At 37.6% G+C, this 21137-nt stretch overlaps 1 protein-coding gene across 1 annotated transcript; it reads right to left on the bottom strand.

Moving 5' to 3' along the window:
* Positions 1–1419: 1419 nt before the first annotated feature.
* RBM28 (RNA binding motif protein 28) lies at positions 1420–17177 on the bottom strand. Its single transcript, XM_072401944.1, has 19 exons — positions 16963–17177; positions 15411–15569; positions 14937–15028; positions 14436–14511; positions 13893–13985; positions 12849–12920; positions 11355–11577; positions 9604–9800; positions 9446–9512; positions 8185–8294; positions 7424–7497; positions 6848–6983; positions 6321–6385; positions 5902–6060; positions 4435–4584; positions 4157–4231; positions 3168–3592; positions 2716–2812; positions 1420–2136 (listed from the first exon to the last, which is right to left on the bottom strand). The coding sequence occupies exons 1-19, from the start codon at positions 17078–17080 to the stop codon at positions 1996–1998; spliced, it is 2529 nt and encodes an 842-aa protein (XP_072258045.1). The 5' UTR covers positions 17081–17177; the 3' UTR covers positions 1420–1995.
* Between the last annotated feature and the right edge of the window lie 3960 nt (positions 17178–21137).

Below are 21137 nucleotides of genomic sequence, written 5' to 3'. Positions count from 1 at the left end.
AATGCATTGTTACATAGCTGTTGACTGCATTATATAAACAGAGAGTAGGAATTGCATGTCAAATCCAATATCCGAAATTGCCCCAAAAGTTAAATGCTCAACAATCCAATACAGACATTGGATCTTTGTGTATGGTACGCTTGTAAATAGCCCAGGTTTTTTAATAAATGCAAATCAATGTTAACCCAATGTCAATTTAGACAATCTGCTAAAATATGTGTTGGCATGAATCCATGTTGCTTTGATTCCTTCTTTAAGTCCAAAAAAACATGTTTAAATGTCTCCTATTAATGTTTGAATCTTTCCGGGTAGCAAAAAATATTGCATATATACTTACTATAAAATTCTCAAATTCAAACAACTTCTGTTTAATCTGCTCTACATTTTGCAAAACATGTGGAACTACGAGCATTTTTTTCTTTAAATACATTTTACATGCTGTAAATACCTGTATGAAATGCAAGCACATCTTGCCATGGAAAAATATTTTAAAATCAGACCTCAGTGATAGATCATCTTTCAAATTCTGTAAATTCAACCTCAGTTGGAATGATTTTAGACATGTTTTACAGCCAACATTCAGTCACGTTTACAGTAATGTCATTCAAGTGCTCAGAAATTCTGTGCTTTTCTAGAGCGCATGCGCAGCTGCACTGGATCACCAAAATCAGAGGATTAATTTTTCTGTTACATAGACCTGGGAGAGAGAAATCTACTTCAAAAGAGAGAGAAAATCCTACAAACAGTGGAAGTGGATTGCCTCTCCCTCAACCAAAACGTTGCTGCAATAGGAAGTAATTGCCTTTTCAGGCATATATTCTAGCTGCCATTGCTTACTTCTTTTCCAAGGTGAATGTGCCATGATGTAATACCCAAACCTTCTACCTGGGTTACTGGCCCGGAACCTGCAAACAATTTGGCACAGCCGCTGACAAGGGGAACCTTAAACCCAATTTTAATCCTCAATTAAAGTGGAACTAAACTCGTTGGTGGGTCATGTGCTTCTGCCACAATCGGCACAGAATACTTGCTAATTAGGACACATACTTAACTTGTGCTGACAGCCAACCTGTTTATTAAATGGTTGATGTAACTCAACTTTTATCAAAAAGTACTACCTTCTAATGTTTTTTTGTTTTCCCGATTAAGTCCACTTTAACACCTTGTAAAAGTAGCATCAGCAGTATGTTTTTTAAACCCTATGCAGAGAACAAAGTTGTGGGAGGAAGCTAGAAGTTTCACCCACTACACAAGCTGCTTTCAGAGAACTACATGGCGGGCAGATACAAGACCAGTCACTCTGTACAAGGACATAGAGCAGCAGTGACTGTTCTTCACTACACTAAACCACTGTACAGAGTGTGAGTTGTTTTTAGGCTGGATTACAGATCAGGATAAAAATCACAATGCACACCAAGATTAAAAGTAATACCATACATCTTATATTCAGACAAAATGTTCACCGCTCACAAGGAGCACCCTAAAAGTGGTTGGTAAAAAAAAAAAGTGTGTAGATATAAAAACTCAAATACACAGTCTCACAAACTGCTATTTTCTCCTCTTTCATTTCTTTATAAAACAAAATTGTTTGGGGGCATGGTCTACATAGGTCATTATTCATACTGAGATGCCCACAAAAAGACAGTTAGCAGACAACCATAACAAAAAGGTTTTGATTACCAACTATAACTGAAGACTTCAAATAGCATACCCAAACAAACACTGTATGAGTTTAGGTGACAATAAGCCCCTCATTAACATACAGCTATGTAATGAGGTAACACATACACATTTGGGCATTAATAGGGTATCAAGAATAGCACTCCTCCCACAAGTACTGTCTTCATGATATTAAGATATTTTAAAACATGCCCTCTTAGATAATTAAAATGTGTCCCATATCTTCTTCCTTTTCAGGCAGATCTCTAAATATGAGTAAAATCCAATAGGGCAAAGAAATATACAGTGGCCAGTCAGTTAGGTGACCTATCCGGCTTAGTCCTCAAACCACTTGCTTCTTTTAGCTGGAACGGCTGTGTTGGGCTTTCCTAGGATCTTACGCTTATACTGTTCCACCAGCTGATTGAATCGAGTCTCTGCTTGGTCCCGTCGTGGTGGCTGCTTCTTAGAAGGTGCCTGAAAAAAAACCCAGATGTTAGCATCACTGGGATAAAGAAAACTATTTCAACCTCAAATCAAGGTTTTGTTGTCTTCCGATGCCTAGACTGCTCATTACTTCAAAATCATCATCAAATCTCTTAAAATTATTTAATGAAAACTACAGTGCCATAGCATAGCTGCTGACTGTCATGTAGTAATAAGGCAGGGAAGCAACCACACGGAGCACATGAAAAGAAGTTGTACATAAATGAATGGCACTAAAACAAACCAATGTTCATTATATGCATTAGTGCCACAACAAACAGATGTAAACATGACCAAATACAGTGAAAAGACGTTATTATAAACAAATGTTTGTGGACATAAAGGATACATTTTGAAACACTAATTCAAAGTACAGAACATGAACCAATCTGCAGCAACTACAATTCTTTTCATTAAAGCAACACCGCTATATTGTATCATTTGTTATGTAAACTGTAATTTGCTCCTTGTGCAGTTTAAGGGGGGGCTTCAGGCATTTAAAAGATAATACAGAAGCATTTAAGTATTGGCTTTAGCCACTGCTGCTTGTAAAACTTTTTAATATCATACCTGTCTTTCAGGTGCTTTTAACCTTTGCTGTTTTCGGCTTTGCTGATGAGGTTTGGGCTTGTTTGCCAACATCTGAAGCTTACCCTTGTCACGAGCTCTAGAATAAAAAAAAACAGATATCCTCTCAGTGTTTTAGAGAAATGGTGTAATAAGACTACAGTCCACAAGATCAAATCAAATGCACAACGTATATTAAAAACACATTTTTCTGCACACAGTCCAGCTATTTTAAGAGCTGCCTTATCCCCTTAAAGGCCAGCAGCAACAAATCTAAAATTTAAGTGACTTGTCAGCAGCTGGAGGGTTGTTGGGACTTCAGAGGGTTCAATTGAGCTTTGTATTTATAATGACACAGAAAATTGTTCTAGCAGGTCTTTACAGGTTTAAATGATTTATCCAACAATAGAGACTTAAAAAAGACCACATGACACAAGAATGTAATGTCTTCCTACCTTATTTTGGGTCCTGTATGGGATGGCATATGTAAGACTTTCCTTCTTTTCTTTCCATCTTCAAGCTCCTCTAGTTCAAGTTCTTCTTTCGTTTGAAATCCAGACCAAGGAACGCGTCGTGATGGCTGTTCTTTTTCTTCCTGCACTTCCCCTACCAAGTCTTTGTTGTCATCAACCGCCTTTTGTTTTCCTTTGAAGGTTTTCTGTGCAGCAGTGTCAGTTGCCTGTGCTTTATTTACAGGTGGCTCCCCAGATGAGGCCTTTGCACCAGCTATTACCTTCTGTTTAAGCTCTGCCTTCCCTCCACCAACAGCTTGAGATTTTTCACCACTCTTTTGCAATTTTTTCTTTGCTTTACCCTGAGCTGGCTGTGCCTGAGGGTTGCCTGCAGCTAGTGCTTTTGCCTGCTTTTGTCTCAATACCTCCTGCAATCACAAAACAGAATTATTAGCATTATCAATACATCAAAGTTACAAACATTAGCTGCATTCCAGTAGATGCATCTTTTTTTCAAATTCTATTCAATAAGCTTTCTTCCTTCAGTAAAACTGCATTTAAATGCCTATGAACCCAATAGGGCAGTTAGACCTGCAGATACAATCTCTTTGTCCTCAGGCACAATTCTCTGAAGTGCTCAAATATTCAGGTTCAATCCTATGGAGAGGAAAGGAGTAGGCAGACAACAACTAGTTATATGTAACTTGTGAGGAAAAATAAAAATCAAACACGATTTTTAGATCTGTTTTATCAATCTCTGTGCCCCTTGGGAGTGACTGGCCATCATTCATCAGCTATATGACATGAATTCTAATTTCTATGATATTACTACCAGACCGCAGACCATTGTTTATTGGATTCAGCAAAAAAGAGGTAATAACATACAAGGTTAATATAAACATGTAATAAAATCATGTTAATATACTAAAGATTTTGTTTACATTAAAAAATATAATTTGTAATCTTTTGCCAATAGGGGTTACAATTCTCACCAGACTGCGTTGAGTCCTCTTTTCCTTCAGTTTGATTTTATTCATGTCCTCGAGGGAGAATTCCACAATTGGTCTCTGAAAATAAAAATAAAAAGTGTGCAATTATTAGGTTTAAACGCACCATCTTGAATCTACAACCTAGATTAGTAGGTTAACATATAAACCTTAGTTTGTCAAAAATAGATACAAATGGAAACATTTTCACATAGTATTAAATGCATATAGATTATGCTTTAAAATATACTATAAATAAAACAAAGGCATGACTGGTTTCTCACCTTTTTGGGTCCAAAGATATCTGGATTATTGTTGACCTGCCTGAGAGCTGCCAGTGCATGGTCATGTTCACTAAATTCCACGAAGGCGAAACCTAGAGACTGCCCCTTCGAATTTCCAGCCAAGCCCTTCATATCTCGCATTACACGAGACTAACAAGAAAACAAAAAGTACAGTTAAAAAAGCTGTGATGCATTGTAATGGGAAAATAAAATGTAAAGCGCAACATGTAAAATCTTGCTTTCTAAATTCATTGTGGAGTTTCCATGATACATATAAAAGTAGCAGATGTACATTGCTACAATAATGCACTACAGCAAAATGGAGAGGTGTTATTGAGCCCTAAAGATTTATATTATTCAATACTAACAACTGGAACATAGTAATTATTGATCAAAATGTTAGGAGAAAAAAAAATTCAGTGGGTTGGGATGAAAACTTTTTTTTACTATGAGAACTGCTGTAATATGCTATGTATATTCTCTGTTCATGTAGGAAAAATCATAATCTAACAACTAACAGGGAATGTCAGATAGATAAACTATGTTGCATAGCAAAAAACTAAATGTAGATATTTGTGAAGTTTCAGATTTGGGAGGAAAATAAAAAATTTGTCTTGCTTAGCCTTTTTTAACCTTTTTACACAAGAGCAACCCTTGAAAAGTTTTTTAAGGTCCTTGGGAAATGCTGCTAAAACTATAGGAGGCCAATGGGAAGCCAATACACCTAACAATGAAGGTCAGTGGAAAGAATGGCCCTTACAGAAAGCCAAAGAGCTTTGGTGTTATGGTAGCAAGTCTGCCAAGTAACTATGAGGTCACCATCACATGGGAGGTCAATTAGCAAAACTCAAAAGATTCCACAATTAGTGTAACCTGTATTTTTAGTTTAGCTAGTTTAGAGAGAGCCAGAAAGGAGTTTCTTATTCACTCCAGTATTCTTCCCGGATATTTTTTCAAGCTGGGTGGAAAGAAGCTGTAGGTGGGTGGCAACCCCTGTATTGTGATCAAAAACAGCCATATAGTTACTGAAAAATGTTGGGTGGTGCACCGGGCTAAAAGAGGGAGGGAAGAACACTGAGCAGACATGTTTTTTCTTTCAGCAGATTGTGTACTTTGAGAGGTGAAAAAGGAAAATACAAAACAACAGCTAAAAATAGCAGGGAAGTGTCTTCCTGAGAAATCATACCCCATTAGCTGGCAGGTTCTGATAGTAGAGGAAAGGCCATATTATCTCTCATTGTACTGTGATTGTTGGGGGACAAATCAAAGATAAAAAGCTTGTTTTGGCTTAAGCTCAAGGATGGAAAGGTTTTCTTCTGGAGAGAAAAAACAAAAAAGTCCATGTAAACTAGAGTTCCCTTCTGGGAGATCTCCAACAGAACTGGCTCTCTCTCTTTGGATTGAAAAAAAGGTACCTAATGATATTTGATTTACCAATGAAATTAAATTTTGTTTCAGGATACTTACCTCCTTAATTTTAACAGAACGACCTCCACCTGCGGCAGACAGAAACAACTGACGTAATTTTTTGTCGTCCACAGATTTGGGAATGTTGTGAACACAAAGGCGGGTCTTTGATACAAAAATATTCGGGTTCCTTAATTTAGCCCTTTTTATCTCTTCAAACTAAAAAATAAAAATAAAAAAAAATAAACATGGGGAAATAAAAATGTATGGCTCACTTACCAGTTCAGTGGAAATAAAAATGTAAACATTCCTAAACAGTCCTACAGTGTAAATAAAAAATTAAACATTCCTATCTGGCAGCAGGCAGATTATGGAGTCATTTTAAAAGGTATAATTAAAATTAAAGTTGATTGCTGTGGTCATCACATGTGCTTTGCAAATAAAGCTTCATAGTAATGGTCTAACATATTCATGCTTACCCGAGCTCTTTTGGCCAGATCTTCCGCACTCAATCCCTCAGCAGCATTTGTTCCTGCCCGAATCACTGTTAATATGGGAGATTTATTCAATATATTTTAATTACAATGTCATTTATGCCAATTCAAGGGCCATTCTAGATTAAAAATATATTTTCCAAAAATGAGAAACTAACATACAGTCCTGAGAAAGAAAAGTACACCCCTCTTTCAATAATAAGGTTTTATGTATAAGGATATAAATCTCCTGGCAACCCTTCAAAACAAGCTATACGTAATACCCATTCTCCATATTTTGAAAACCCAAAATGAATAAAGAAGGAAGCCCAGGAACCGTCGATTTCTATAGGAAAGGCCTAGATGATGCTGGATGTCCTCAAGCAAGGATAATGGGGCTGTACCTGACATGCTGAAGCATCTAAAGAACAGTGTGATAAGCGCACAATATGCAGTGAAATCAGACTAAGCATTTTAGTGAGGATTACCTAAAGTGTGCAAAACGCATTCACAAGCATATACAGAATACTCACAGCCTTCTCTTGCCAAATACAGATTCCTTGTCCCTGTAGGTTTTTTGACTTTCTTTTGACGTAGTTTCCCTGCCTCGTCCCTGCTCACAGCAAGATCCACCATCAGCTTTCTCCCAGCAAGCTTCAAACCTCCATCCTGTGTAATAACAGTCAATAGAAGGTATTGTAAACTAGCAGCAAAATAAAGTACAATTTTTTCACTCTGCAGGTAGTTTTCACAATTTATGTCTGAACACTACAACGCAGCATAGGGACTGCAATATCAGATTCCTCAATATAGAAAAACTGCAAGTCCCCATGGTTCCTTACATTGTGTAATATAGATGTGTAGTGTTTGTTCTCTGTATGATAATGGCATTTCTACTGATTTACCATTTAGCACTGACAGACACATTTTGTGCACTAGGTTTATGCTCATGACAAACTATTTTGCTGTATTTTTATGTATAAATAAGCACCTCTCTTTATTTTCTAAAAAAAACTATAATTTGCACAGTTTTTTGTGTTTTTTTCTTTCTTAATTTAGATTAATATATGAAAAATATAAAAAAATATGTTTGAGCACAGCTGTCATACCTCAGATTCATCTCTGGCAGCCTCTAAGCACTTTTCTGCAGCTTGCTTATCCACAAACTGGACAAAGGCACAACCTAAAAAAGAAAGCGGCATTAGGATTTAAATTGTATATTGGTTGCTTGAACATAAATTACAAAGCATTATTGCTGTATTACCTGGCTATCATATGGCCTGCCGATAAAGTTTGCTACTTATGGATAAAGCTAGTTAAAAAAAAAAAAAAAAAAAAAAAAAAACTGTTGTGACTGATCCACCCATCCGAATAAACAAAGAAGATGTCCCAACATCAACAATGCCTAACTGATGTGTTCACACCCTCCAATTTAAACCTTTGCTTATGGTAAAGTGATGTCATTTTCATACCCATTATTACCCAAGGGTGGAATGGACATCAATGATGATATTAGCTTCTCTTTTTTGAAATGGTTAAGACATCTATCAGTATCTATTTCTGGGGCATCCTGACGTTCCACTTCAAACTTGGATTGGCTGGTATGCCTAACAGATAAACTGAGTGAAAGACAATCTTAGGAAATATCGCACAGTAATACCTAAAATGTGATTCCCAACTTGGGCATTACATTGTTTTTTTAACCATTACTTGGTAAAGGAGCAAAAAGTTACTGTACAAACTGGCAAATGAACCCGGTTCTTAGGGTGGTGAAGCCTAACAAATTCCCTAATTCTCTGCCCTGAAAAAGGGTATGTCACATGCTGTTGGAAAAGGCTGTGTAATTGCAATAAAATGACAACGCGCAAACCTTTGGAGTGCTCAGTGTCAGGATGAACCACTATGCGGACATATTTTATATTTCCAAATCTCAGCAGCAATTCCTCCAAGTCCTCCTCCTCAGAATTAAAAGACAGGTTCCTAAAGGTGAGAAAAAAAAAGAGACTTTAAAAGGCATTTCTGTGTTTGAAAGTCAAATATTGCATCAAGAAAAGAATGGTCCCCTATGGTCAGATACATGATGTATTTTGTCATAGTGACCGTAAGTGTATACAGAAAGATAAGCATTTATTTGGTGGTTGTTCCTGCCTGTCAATTCTAAGCTTTTCCTTAAAAAGATATTTATCTGAGCATGAATCAGGTGAAATTAGATATGCTGGTAACACTAAGCAGGGATTCCCACAATTGCACCTAAACATTCCTACCAGTGAAAAAATATTGCCTCCTCTATCTACTTTACACTGTGGGTCCCAATATCAATGTTCAACTATATGGATGAACAGTATTATCATTCAGGCATGGACATCATGAATCTACTACTATAGTTCTTAGTGGGCCGCCATGTTGGTTAGCGATTGTTTTGCCCCCACCTCTCCAGGGTTTATTTCCCAGTAAGAACAAGGATCTTTCTTATCCGAGCCTCATGCTACCACACTGGAACTTTGGCTTCCACATACATGCCAAACTACTGTGCATTTACAATACACCCCACTGCCCATATTTTGATGTGTTGGTAGAAAATTATTCTGTATGCTGTATTGAGTATGTAACAGATTTCCAGAATCTTTAAAGCAGAACTAAACCCTGTGTTTATTCACCTGTCCCCATTCCACCACAGGTGCCACCATCTTATTCTTTATCTTGACTGGCCTGGCGCAACTGCCAGGCACACAGGTGTTCATTAGGTCCCGGCAGACGCAGGGGAAGCCAGGATTTGCTGGGTACCCCTATGACCATCACTGAGCTCAGCAATTTTGACAGTTAAGGGAGCGATCAGGGAGGCGAGTATGTTTTATTGCAGGAAGGGCATAGCCTGTCCCTTTCCGCAATAAAACCCTGTCCAATATAACTCGCACATGCAGTATGCTCAGACTACCAAAAACAGTGCCAGTTCTGGGGTAAATAGAGCACCAAAATGCAGAAGAGAGCTGTTCTGCAAAAACCACTTTCAGGTGAATATGTACCTCTTTAATATTGCTAAGGGGACTTGTCATAATGAAAAAATCTCTTTAGAATCAACAAACAACTAATTAAGATGACCAGATTTCAAGAATTAACTAGCTTTAACATACCTGATAAACAAAGTCTTTCCTTCACCAACATCAGATGGCAATTGCTTTTTCTTCTTTTCATTCTTATCTGTAAAACAACAGGATGACACATTTGATGACACTCAATGATGTGGACATACCTAAATATAAAAGCAATGCAAAATAAATAAACTGTGTACCTTTTTTCTTACTCTCAGAATCCTCTGACATATCATCATCATCATCCATGTCACTGTCCTGCTCAGAATCTGCAGCTTTGTCATCCTCCTCTTCATCATCGTCATGATCCTCATCTTTGTCATCATCATCATCATCTTCCTCCTCATCTTCACTGTCAGCAACCTTCTTGTTTTTGGCAAGAGCTTTTTTAACAGACCTAATGGGTAAATAATTTATAACAACCCATAATGGAATTTGAGGGGGAAAAATCAATTAGAAATAGAAATCCTATGACAATTTTAGATTTACACTAAAAATATTAAGAACCACCCTAGACTAAAATTACGATGCAAAACACATATCAGGGTTCACAATTTAAACCATTATTTGGCACACCTGGAGCCCTTCCCTGCCCTAACTCTTTATGACTACTATGAGCACCTCCTCTGCAACTAAAGAAAAATAATTTGCTGAGGTTACTTTTTTTGAAAGGCAAATTCTAGTATGAATGTCTGACTGAAAGGATGCTATTAAAAAGATCGTAGTGACTTTTCCTCAATCTCCCTAGAATATTACATTTAAAAGTAAAAAAGAAAAATTGAGGGAGCTCTGGGCTCAATTAAAGTGGTTTGAGTATGGATCATGCTATCCCATGCTTCTTCTACAGCCAGTGATAGATTGACAAAGACAGCCGTTAACCAAAGCGAGTGAGCAACTTTCAAGTGAGCAACTTTCAGTGTCATTTCAGATTACAGATGTTCAGTGTATCCCCACTGCTCTCTATACTAACATTCCATCATTATTTTGCTGATCAATGCGAATGGACAGGCAAACCTAGAATGCATGGTTTCCTCTGGTGTGAAAAAACAAAAAGTTGCTGTGACCACTAGCACTAAACTGTTAGAAAACCCATATCCAGCTCTACCATGTAAATAAAACCTCAAGTTTGTGTACATTCTGTTACCCGCTATCACCAACAAGCATCATATTGAAAATGGTACCGGGTAGTGAAGTGGTTAATATATAAGAAAAAAACAATGGGGCAAATTTTAGCCCCATAAAAAATAAAAACAATTGCGTGATATATTGGTGGTATGTTCAAGATTCACCTCCTCTGATCTTTAATCATGCTAATGTTATGTTGGTTGCTCATTTTGAATCAAAGCATTTTTAACTGTTGATTTATATCTGTATTGAATTATCAATAGCCAATCTTTGTAAACAAACAGAGCACTTTGAGGTAACTCAAGGGAACACTACCACAGATACTGCTCCAGACAAAAATCAATCTAAAACATCCCGAGTCATCTGATAAGGAAGAAGTTATTGCTTTGGCAAGGTAAATAAAGGACTTTTAAAAAAAAAAAAAAAATCTGACATGAAGCCACTTATTGTCTCAAAAAGAACAGACACAATGGACCTGATTTATTAAAACTCTCCAAGACTGGAGAAGATACACTTTTATCAGTGAAGCTGGATGATCTGGCTTGGTCCAGGATTAAAAACGTTTGCTAAAAAATAGCAAATTACTTTTAGGAAATCAGCTCCATGTTTGCTGGATCACCCAGCCTTACTGAAAAATGTGTATCCTCTCCAGCCTTGGATAGCTTTAATAAATCTGGCCCAATGTATGTAAAAATTCATTATTTACTCTAAAATCTTAAACAGTACCTTTTTTGTCTAACCATATTTATATAAAACAATTATAATTTCCCTTAAAACATTTGCAACATCACTACAATCTTCTGAATCTAAAAAGCTTTGCACTTACAGTTTCTGTGCTTTTTTTGTTGCCTTGGGCCTTTTCTTCTCCTCTTCTGGCTCCTCTTGCTCACGGTCTTCTATGTCACTTGATGCATCATTGTTGTCCTCTTCTTCCGAATTGCCTTCAACATTTAGTGATGTTGTTTTTCCTTCATCATCATCTGAGGAAGCTGCTTCTTTATCCTCATCACTCTCTTCTGCTTTACACTCTTCAGTATTTTTATTTGTTTCTAAAACAAATAGGTGTGTAATAAACAAAGTATGCATTCAAACTATAACTGGTCAGGCTAATAAAACAACCATCTCATGTAAATATAAGTTTGTCTGATGATGACTCTGGACTTCCTGAGGGTTGATATCCCTGTCCATTCCCTCGAATAAAGGCTGGAATCTCAGCAGCAGGATCCCGATCCTTTTGTCATGCTAGTGTTTGGAGATTTTGAGTGGGTAAGCTTTTAAGCTTTCGCGCAAGCACATTCGTATTAGTCAGAGGGCAGCCTTCATAGTGAAGGTCTTTTTTGGTCTTAATTACAGAGTCTTTAAAGTTATGCTGATAATACACACACATCATATCTTCCTGCCTCCAGTTTCTGAATAGTATCAAAGGGCCCTACACTTGCAAAGTTAAAAACACTGCGTGTTATCAGAATCAGGTAAAACAGCTAGGGGGAACAGAAACTGGCAGATCTAACTCCCAGGGCCCATAGTGATTCTCTGACAAAGTTCATATAAGTATTTCACAGGTAAGCCTGCATTTATTTTCCTTTTACAAAAGTGAAATCATAACAGGTTTTTAACTGTTCAGCTTTTACATTTATTTCCCTGCACTACATATTCAAAAAGTTTTAGAATTTAGCATTTATTTAAAATAATGAAGTAGCTCATAATTCTATACAGTAAGAAGCCAAGCAAAAGCCGAAAACACACAAGCAAGGTTTATTTACCTAAAGATTTTCCATCACAAACATTCAACCCTATTCCTCGTAACTTAATTTTCCTGTAAGAGTCACTGTTGGCAATGCAATCAGGATACAAAATGACACCGTGGTCAACAAGAAAAACTGGATCACAGGGTCAGGTATCCAAAACACACAGAAGTGGAGCAGATGTTCAAAAGTCTGCCTGTAAATTTGATGTTCAAGACAGCAAATAATCAAGGAACAGTCAATGGAAGCAGTATGCTATTAAGCTTCTTTCAGAAGATTTTCTCAACATTCATCAGGTATTTCCAATTGCTTTATGGAATGGGAAAGCAATGAAACCTTTCACAGGCCTAAATGATTGTCTAATTTTCTATTTACTTTATGCCCAAGGATTGCTTAGGGAGATCCTGAAACCTTTCTGCCCCTTCCTTGTTCTAGTATATTCTTTAATATGTGTCCGATTCAAAGAAACTTAGGAGGACAACTCATAATTAAAATCTGTAAAGTAGTGAACAGGAGTAACCCCTTCCTTAAAATAAACAATACAAGATATCCGTTTAAGTGAGCAATAAACCTACCATTGGGAGTTGCTCCCTGAGTAGCTGTGTATTTGTCCTTTGCTACAGCCCAGTCAACAGCAACAGTACGGTCTGCAAAACACAACCAAGTTACATTTTAAGACTATGAAAATCACAGAGACTAAAGATCAAAATATCATTATTATCAAAGTTAAAATTTTCAGTACATATATTTATATTATGGGATTTCATAATTGGGGAAGTTCATAGTATAAGCAGAAGGTAGAAGATTGAGATTTTTGGTGCATTGAAAGGGAAATACATTTATTTGGTTTATTCAATTGACATTCACATTAATATCTATAAAAACTATTTTCATGAAACTTACTTCTTGGCACCACAGATGCAACACTGATTTGTCTAGAGCAGCCCTTCTCAACCTTTTTCACATGAGGAATTTTTAAAATACCTTTAGGTCCGTAGGGGAACCCCTGCTATAATTACTATATCCACAGCTCAAAGTATATTAGCATGGTCGTCAGTAGGAAGAATTTATCTTACATTGCTGGCTAGTGGGAAAAATTATACTATTACAGAGAGCCAAAATTATTTATTGGTGTCAGTTCAAATGACCTGAGAGTTACATTTCTTGTAGCTCAAGACCCCTGGATGAGAAACACTGTTCTCAAGTTTTTTTGGACTAATCAAAAAGGGATACATAACTCTTTTCCTTGCCTAAGAGAAAAAGATGTAATTGTAACTTCAATTGTTTTTTTTGAGGATTCTTTTTTGAAAAGTAAACAAACAATTTGATGTCATTTTGCAATATGCTTGAAAGCATTTTGTGTGTGCATTTATCTATCCTTCTAAATAGGTCATATAATTATTGTTTTTTTCTCTTTAAATAATTCACTCTCTTTTGGCAAACCCATTGGCAATTGGAGATGAGTGGCTGATGTACAAAGAATGGCAGTTTTGAAGGTCTGTCACGGTCATAGCTTAAAGTGCTTATAATCATTTTTACATATAAAACTTTTGGGAGCTTTTTCGTGCCATTAAAAAGATATTCTTACATATGCTAGTGTTATTTACAAACCCCCCCACCTTTTATATTCTTCATGTTTGTGCCTTTCAGTGCTTTGCTGGCTTCCAGCATATTCTTTAATTGCACAAAAGCGAAGCCTCGCATTTTTCCATCTGAAAAAAAAAAAAGTTTGGTTATACCAGTTATCAGAGATAAATAATAAAAAAACTTTTATAACTATATTATAAACTATCCAGCAACACAATTCAGGAAATATAATTGTTAAAGATTTTGAACTGCCTTTTCCCGATCCCATTTTGTTCAATTTTAATGAAGAGTTTTATTTTAATACAGAAGTGCTATAACATTTAGCATTACAACTAGGAAAAATTCATTTTTCAGATGCACTGTAAATGTCTGAAGGACAATTCATGGGGATTCAAATATATATAACTTATACACTTTTATTAGCAGACAGGTAGGTTGAATGAGTGGAGCTAAATCATTTTGTTGTGGTTACAAGGGAATGTTGAGGTATCATAATTAAGTCAAACAGCAAATGACTACTTTGACCACTGAAAGTAAGGTTTCCAAATACACATGTTAGTTAGAAAGGTGCACACCTGGCTTTTTTGGGATGTTCACCTCCAGCACAGTTCCAAAAGCAGAAAAATGTTTCTTGAGATCTTCTTCAGAACACTGTTGAAGAAAAGTAAAATCAGAAATATGTAGGTAACAGTCCGTACTTAAATATGTTATATAATATTAATAAAACTCTTAGCTTGCTACTTTCATCAGTGCTAGGCTAATGGTACAAATGAATACTATGTCAACCTGGATTCACACAACACGGTTATAAAATACTGTGCTTTACCCTATTTTGCTGAACAAGTGCTAATAAAATTATCCAAACACACTTAATGTAAGCAAAGTTCAGAAAAACACAGTAAAAGCCCAAAAAACACATGCACATGTATACAGCAGTATCTCATTCATATACACACATACTATCAGATCGTTTTCCAACACTTGCAGTATCCAGTTACTACATGCAATACTCACATCCCATCACACTGGACAGTATTCTAGAATCATTATTTGTACTACAATGTTATAATTAATACCTTGAAACTCAAGTTTCGGATGATAAGTCTTGCTTTTTTATGTTGTCCTTTTTTGTCATTAGGCTTCTTTTCCACTGAGGGCTCAGCAGTTTCTGAAACAGAAATATCAAACACATGGGCATCTTTTTGTAGGAATAGCTCATTTTGTCACCTACAAAACACATAAAAGGTACACTGCAGACATGCAGAACTAAATATAAAAAATTGTGAGTAGGCAGGGTTTTCATTGCAGAAAGGACAGGTGTTTTTTCAGCAATAAAAAAAATGTACTTTCCTGTCCTGGCGCGTTACATCTTACCAGCCTGACCAATCAATGTGGATGAAGATTCCAAACCCAGAACAGAACGGGGGGGGGGGGGTGAAGAAGCCCGGAGGAGAGGACATCACCTGACCCTTTTGTCGGTTTATAGTTTTTTTTATTTGTTTACCTTTAATTCTGCTATAAACCCCCCCATTACAATTAGCCATGTGTACCTTTTCTTTTTGATTTCTTATCCTTCTCCTTGAGCTTCTTTTTGGCCACCAAGACCTCGATTTTCTTCCCATCGTATGTCTTGATATCTTTCATTGCTTGCTGGGCATCCTCCAGCATGGAAAATGTGACATATCCAAAACCACGACATTTTTCTGTACCTGAAAGAACAAGCGATTGAAGACAAAGTAAGATTTTTTTCATAATAACAGAATAAAACTGTCACTATACACTGTCATTTACTAAACTAAATGAAACCCAGTGGTAACTTAAAGATCTGTGTTTTCCCGGTATTTTATTACAGACCCCCCCTCAGATTTTTCATTATAGCCCAATTACACAAAACAATGGACTTCTCAGGACCCACATAATAATATTAAACAGTATTTATATAGCGCAGCGCTGTACGTTAAGTCTTGATCGATGGGAGTGCAGAGCCCCCAGGGGTATCTACGTCCCACATCTAGGGAGGCACTGGATGGGCATGCACAGAAAGGGCACTTTTTCAGATGCCGATCTCACGCAAGCACAGCGAGATGGGCTCCAATTTTTTTCCCCTTTACAGCGGGCTACGCCACCCGTCACCTACACAGGTGTGAGATCAGGTGACGTGCCAAGAAGACAGGAAGAAAATGGAAGAGAAGACCGAAGATGGCGCTGCCCGGCACTAGCAAAGAGAAATTACAGGACGACACAGAAACAGATCGAGGGAAGGACCAGCACCATTGAGGGATCTGCAGGATTAAAGGTTAGTTGTCACTTTTTTGTTTTTAGTTTACTTCTGCTTTAAAGAGGAACTTTCTTCATGGGCGTATTCTGCCACAACCAGAATGTAGGAACAGCATACTTGCCAATTATGGTACAGCCTTATCTGCCCTGTGGCATTGACAGGTCCAGGATACCTTCATTACTGTCTCTTTCCAAGTTCCAGATTTTCAACCATCTTGACTAGCCAGACCAGAAGGATGCAACTCCTACATACAAATACATGTGGGATTTCATGATAGGTCCAGACGAAGGTGGTGGTACCAGGGCAGACTTCAGACATGACACTGATCCTCTTCAGCCATTAAAGGACCACTGAGGGTGTGAATGTGCAGGAGATACAATGGCTCCAAAAGCTGCCGCTGTGTGAGGCACCTCCACACAGAGAGCCAAGATCATAACTAGACGTGTATGCGTTGTACAGCACACAATTAAAACAAAAAGCCGCCAGGGCTCCATTTTGTTTTTTTTACATATAGCAATAAAGCCTGGTGACTTTTTGATTATTTTAGGTTGGGTTCGCTTTAATTAGTAACATAACCTGTTCCAGCTTCTTTTTACACTCACATTTATCTCTATATAGAATATTTACGCGGATGAAGATTTAATCAATTGTTGAGACATCTGGACACATGTATGTAAAATATTTAGCTAGTCACATAATGCCTCATGTTCTGTACTGGGAGACATTGTGATCCTATATGCAGAGTTGCTGGGAATTGGTGGGTGCAGGGAGTTTTACTGACGCAGAAGTTAGACTGTAATCTTGTCACTATGAAAGAAAATTACCTTTGTCTCTGACCACGAAGCATTGTCTGACGGGGCCAGTGTTACTAAAAAGCTGCTCCAGACCCTCATTGCTGGCATCCCCCGGAAGACCCCGGATAAATAACGTCAGACCCGCCATATCGCACCTTCTGATTACACTCGATACACTTCACACTCCAGCACGCTGCCAGACGGGCGCTGCCATCTTGCTCTACCCGGAAGTCCTTTCCCTAATTGTTTCCGGGTTATACATCTGACGTATAATGTCAAGCGCCGGGCAAGAATGGTAACAGATAATATGAGATCAGATTATTATTAGGAAGGGGCTGCTGTGTTGTTTTATCGCTGTGTTACCGAATGTTTCTCCAGCAGCCTCACACATGACGGTCTATAGGCCTTATCGTTGCAGTGTAAGGGTTAAATAATGGTTTAGTGGGAATATTATTCCCAGGCTCCCTCTGTGCAGCCCCTTTCATAAAACAGTCCAAGTGGTGGTCACAGATCATAACATCCCCTCATACACACCAATGATACCACGTTATACATTCCTTTTTTATATTCCTGTAGTTCTGTTTTAATGAGACTCTGTCACTGGATCATTCATTTACCTCCTAGATTGTAAGCTCTTCGGGGCAGGGTCCTCTAATCCTCCTGTGTCACGGTCTGTATATGTTACCCCTATTTAATGTACAGCGCTGTGTAATATGTCGGTGCTATATAAATCTTTAATAATAATAATCCTCCCAATGTACATTGGAGAATGGCCCATACTGTATTGCTAAAATGATCACTGGTTTTAGAAGTTACTTATCTGAAAGGCAGAGATAACTCATTGCTCAGGAAACCCAAACAACCCCTGGTAGAGAAATACTGTTCTGTATTATCACACCTTATCATTCCTCAGCAGTTACATAAGAGTATACACGGAGGGCAGCTGGGTCAGCACAAAAAGTACTCAAAGTCTACCTATCAAAAAATGAACTCTGTCTCCTGGTAGTTTTTTGTTTGAGTTTTAAACTGTACAGCACATGTGCCATGTACGGTAGTTCAGAGCTAATAATAATCCTCCCAATGTACATTGGAGAATGGCCCATACTGTATTGCTAAAATGATCACTGGTTTTAGAAGTTACTTATCTGAAAGGCAGAGATAACTCATTGCTCAGGAAACCCAAACAACCCCTGGTAGAGAAATACTGTTCTGTATTATCACACCTTATCATTCCTCAGCAGTTACATAAGAGTATACACGGAGGGCAGCTGGGTCAGCACAAAAAGTACTCAAAGTCTACCTATCAAAAAATGAACTCTGTCTCCTGGTAGTTTTTTTGTTTGAGTTTAAACTGTACAGCACATGTGCCATGTACGGTAGTTCAGAGCTCAGCTGGCGGGAATAATGTAACTCCTGCACATTTGTAGGGGTTACATCATCCAATGACTAAAAAGGATTGCTATCTTATGGAAGGCTGATCTAATGTGTGTACAGTGGTCTGCAGACATTGTTTTCCAAACAGATTACTAAATAGCCCTTGTCGTTTCCTAAGGGGCAGGATGCAGTGCAGTGCCTTTCACCTGTCCTCCCTTACCCCAATCCGCTCTCCATAGAACTTACCAGGGCTATGTGTACATCACTTATTCTACTGTCACTGGAAATGATTCCAAAGTGACAGAGATCTGGCTTTGTTAGTATGTAAAGTGTACAGCAGAGAGCATGACCTCCTCCCCTTTCTTGCAGCTGTAGTGTTCAGGGATTAGCAGCCAATCACCAAGCCCGTCACTCTCATGAGAGGAGGAAGTTATCAACTCTGTGTGAGCTCTGACATCATCCAGCATGGTGCTTAAAGTGGACCTAAACTCAACATTTTTAGTTATGTTTTTAGTTATACTTTACATATAAATAATATATATATATATATATATATATATATATATATACTTATATGTAAAATATTTTTGTTTTTTTAAGTGCAACTTTTTAAAAAAAAAATATATAAAGGGTGCTGCACTGCCCCTTTAAGTCATAATCGCTGAGGCGGTCAAGACTGAATTCTATTAGTTCTATTACCTTTCAATACACCTGTGTTTGCACAAACAAGCACTAATATTGAATGAGCTGACTATGCAAATTGTTTATAAATGAACCTCATATTATATTGGGGATATCAGTTTTCTTCAAAGTGCATATTTTAAAACTGGCCTGGCAGCAAAGATGTATTCAAATATAAAGAAAATGAGTGAAGAATTTACCCAGTGAAGCTTTGAACAGGCAGGACTGCCAGAATTAATATTTCAGGTGGACAATGATTAAGTAATGCCACATTTTGTAAATATTCACTGTTAGGTTAACATCTGTACTGTTTATCTAGATTCTTGTGCAATTCACAGTGTAACTGTACTTATCAATGGAGTCAAACATTAACAGAATGCTTTGGGTCAGGGTGCTCTAGTACTCTCTACTACTGAGAAAAACATAAATACATTTAATGACCTCAACAAACCAATTGCACTTTGTATAATTGTAATACAGTGCAGTCATGACACAGCACATTGTATGACACTGTACAGCATCAGAAAACAAACAAAAAAAGAAAACAGTCTTGCTAAGGCTAGGTACACACATGCAATATTTATCGTTAGAAAACGAACATTTAACAACAATCAAAGATTATGCACGATTATTTTAAACAATTGTATTGTGCAGGATTCTGTACATGCTGTAATGATACGATCGCTCAAATATAATCCACCAATAATGTACACACGCTAGATATGATCATTTGAATGATGCAGGAAGTGACATGTACAGGACAAAGTGTACCGCAAAACATTCACGATCACTGAACAACCATACATACAATAGATTGCGAACAACCTTCGCCCAATCAGATCCGCTGGGACGGTCATTCATTCCAGCGACATTCCTTGATCATCATCGCCGTTGGATAGTCATTGTTCACTTTTTTTGTTAATGATTATCGGACAATCAGTCATTAGTCGATAATTATTGCACGTATGTATGTAGCCTAAGGCTGGGTACACACGTGCAATAATTGTTGTTGAAAAAGATTTATTAAAATCCTTTCCCATGACAAAAGACTGAACGAGCGCAGTACACAGCGCCATTCTCCTCCATGGAGAGGGGAGGGGGAGATTGACGAAGCAGCCCCCAGCTGCGGTCTCTCCCCTTCACTTCCATTACGATCGTTGTGGATCCACCAGGACAGATCTATGGCAGATTCTCATCTAATATCAGCCCTGAGGAGATTATCAGACAAGAATCGTCTGATGTACTTAGCCTAAGTAGTATGAAAAAAAATTACACTGGTAATGCAGCTTTTATCTGCTTTGTTTCAACATTTATAATTTATATATCTTTTTTATATTTATAAGTACAGAATATGGTATTTTATATCTGTTCTGACAACCTGTTTTTAAAGCAATGCTTTTATGATTTTTACTTGACTATATTGTTTATTTAGACCTACCATTATGAAACATTCAGATTCATTCTCCTTAATATAACTTTACTGACCTGAATGCTTGTTCCAATTGAGTATCTTTTGTTGTCCATGCACATTTGAGTATTGCAACAATGTGCAGTGAACTCACATGCACCTGTTTCATGTACATAGCAATTTGTTGTGAATGGATTCTGCATTAGTGTAGCAAAAAATAACATTAATACAGTGAGGGAAAGAAGTATTTATTCCCTGCTGTTTTTGTACATTTGCCCTCTGACAAAGAAACAACCAGTCTATAATTGTAATGGTAGGTTTGTTTTAGGTGTCAGTGACAGAATAACAACAAAAGAACCCTCAAAAACCCAGTGTTCAAAAGTTAGAGCTTGATGTGCATTGTAATGAGTAAAAAAAAGTATTTGATTGGCTGGCTGGCTAGGCCACTCCAGGACCTTCATGTGCTTCTTCTTGAGCCACTTCTTTGTTGCCTTGGCCGTGTGTTTTGGGTCATTGTCATGCTGGAATACCCATCCACGAGCCATTTCATTGCCCTGGCTGAGGGAAGCAGGTGCTCACCCAAGATTCAACAGTACATTGCCCTGTCCATTGTCCCTTTGATGCAGTGACGGTGGGGGATGGTGTTCTTGGCGTCATAGGCAGCATTCTATCTCCTCCAAACAAGGCCAGTTGAGTTAATGCCAAAGAGCTCAATTTTGGTCTCATCTGACCACAACACTTT

Source organism: Pyxicephalus adspersus, chromosome 2, assembly GCF_032062135.1.
Source record: "Pyxicephalus adspersus chromosome 2, UCB_Pads_2.0, whole genome shotgun sequence".
NCBI lineage: Eukaryota > Metazoa > Chordata > Amphibia > Anura > Pyxicephalidae > Pyxicephalus > Pyxicephalus adspersus.
This window is presented reverse-complemented; position numbering and strand designations above follow the sequence as displayed.

Excerpts from the sequence above, each read along its gene's own strand:
- RBM28 (XM_072401944.1), bottom strand. The coding sequence starts at position 17,080 with ATGGCGGGTCTGACGTTATTTATCCGGGGTCTTCCGGGGGATGCCAGC. Across the intron at positions 15,570-16,962 it reads CTTCGTGGTCAGAGACAAAG|GTACAGAAAAATGTCGTGGT; the intron begins GTAATTTTCTTT and ends TTGTTCTTTCAG. Across the intron at positions 12,921-13,892 it reads AAACATGAAGAATATAAAAG|ACCGTACTGTTGCTGTTGAC; the intron begins GTGGGGGGGTTT and ends TGTGTTTTGCAG.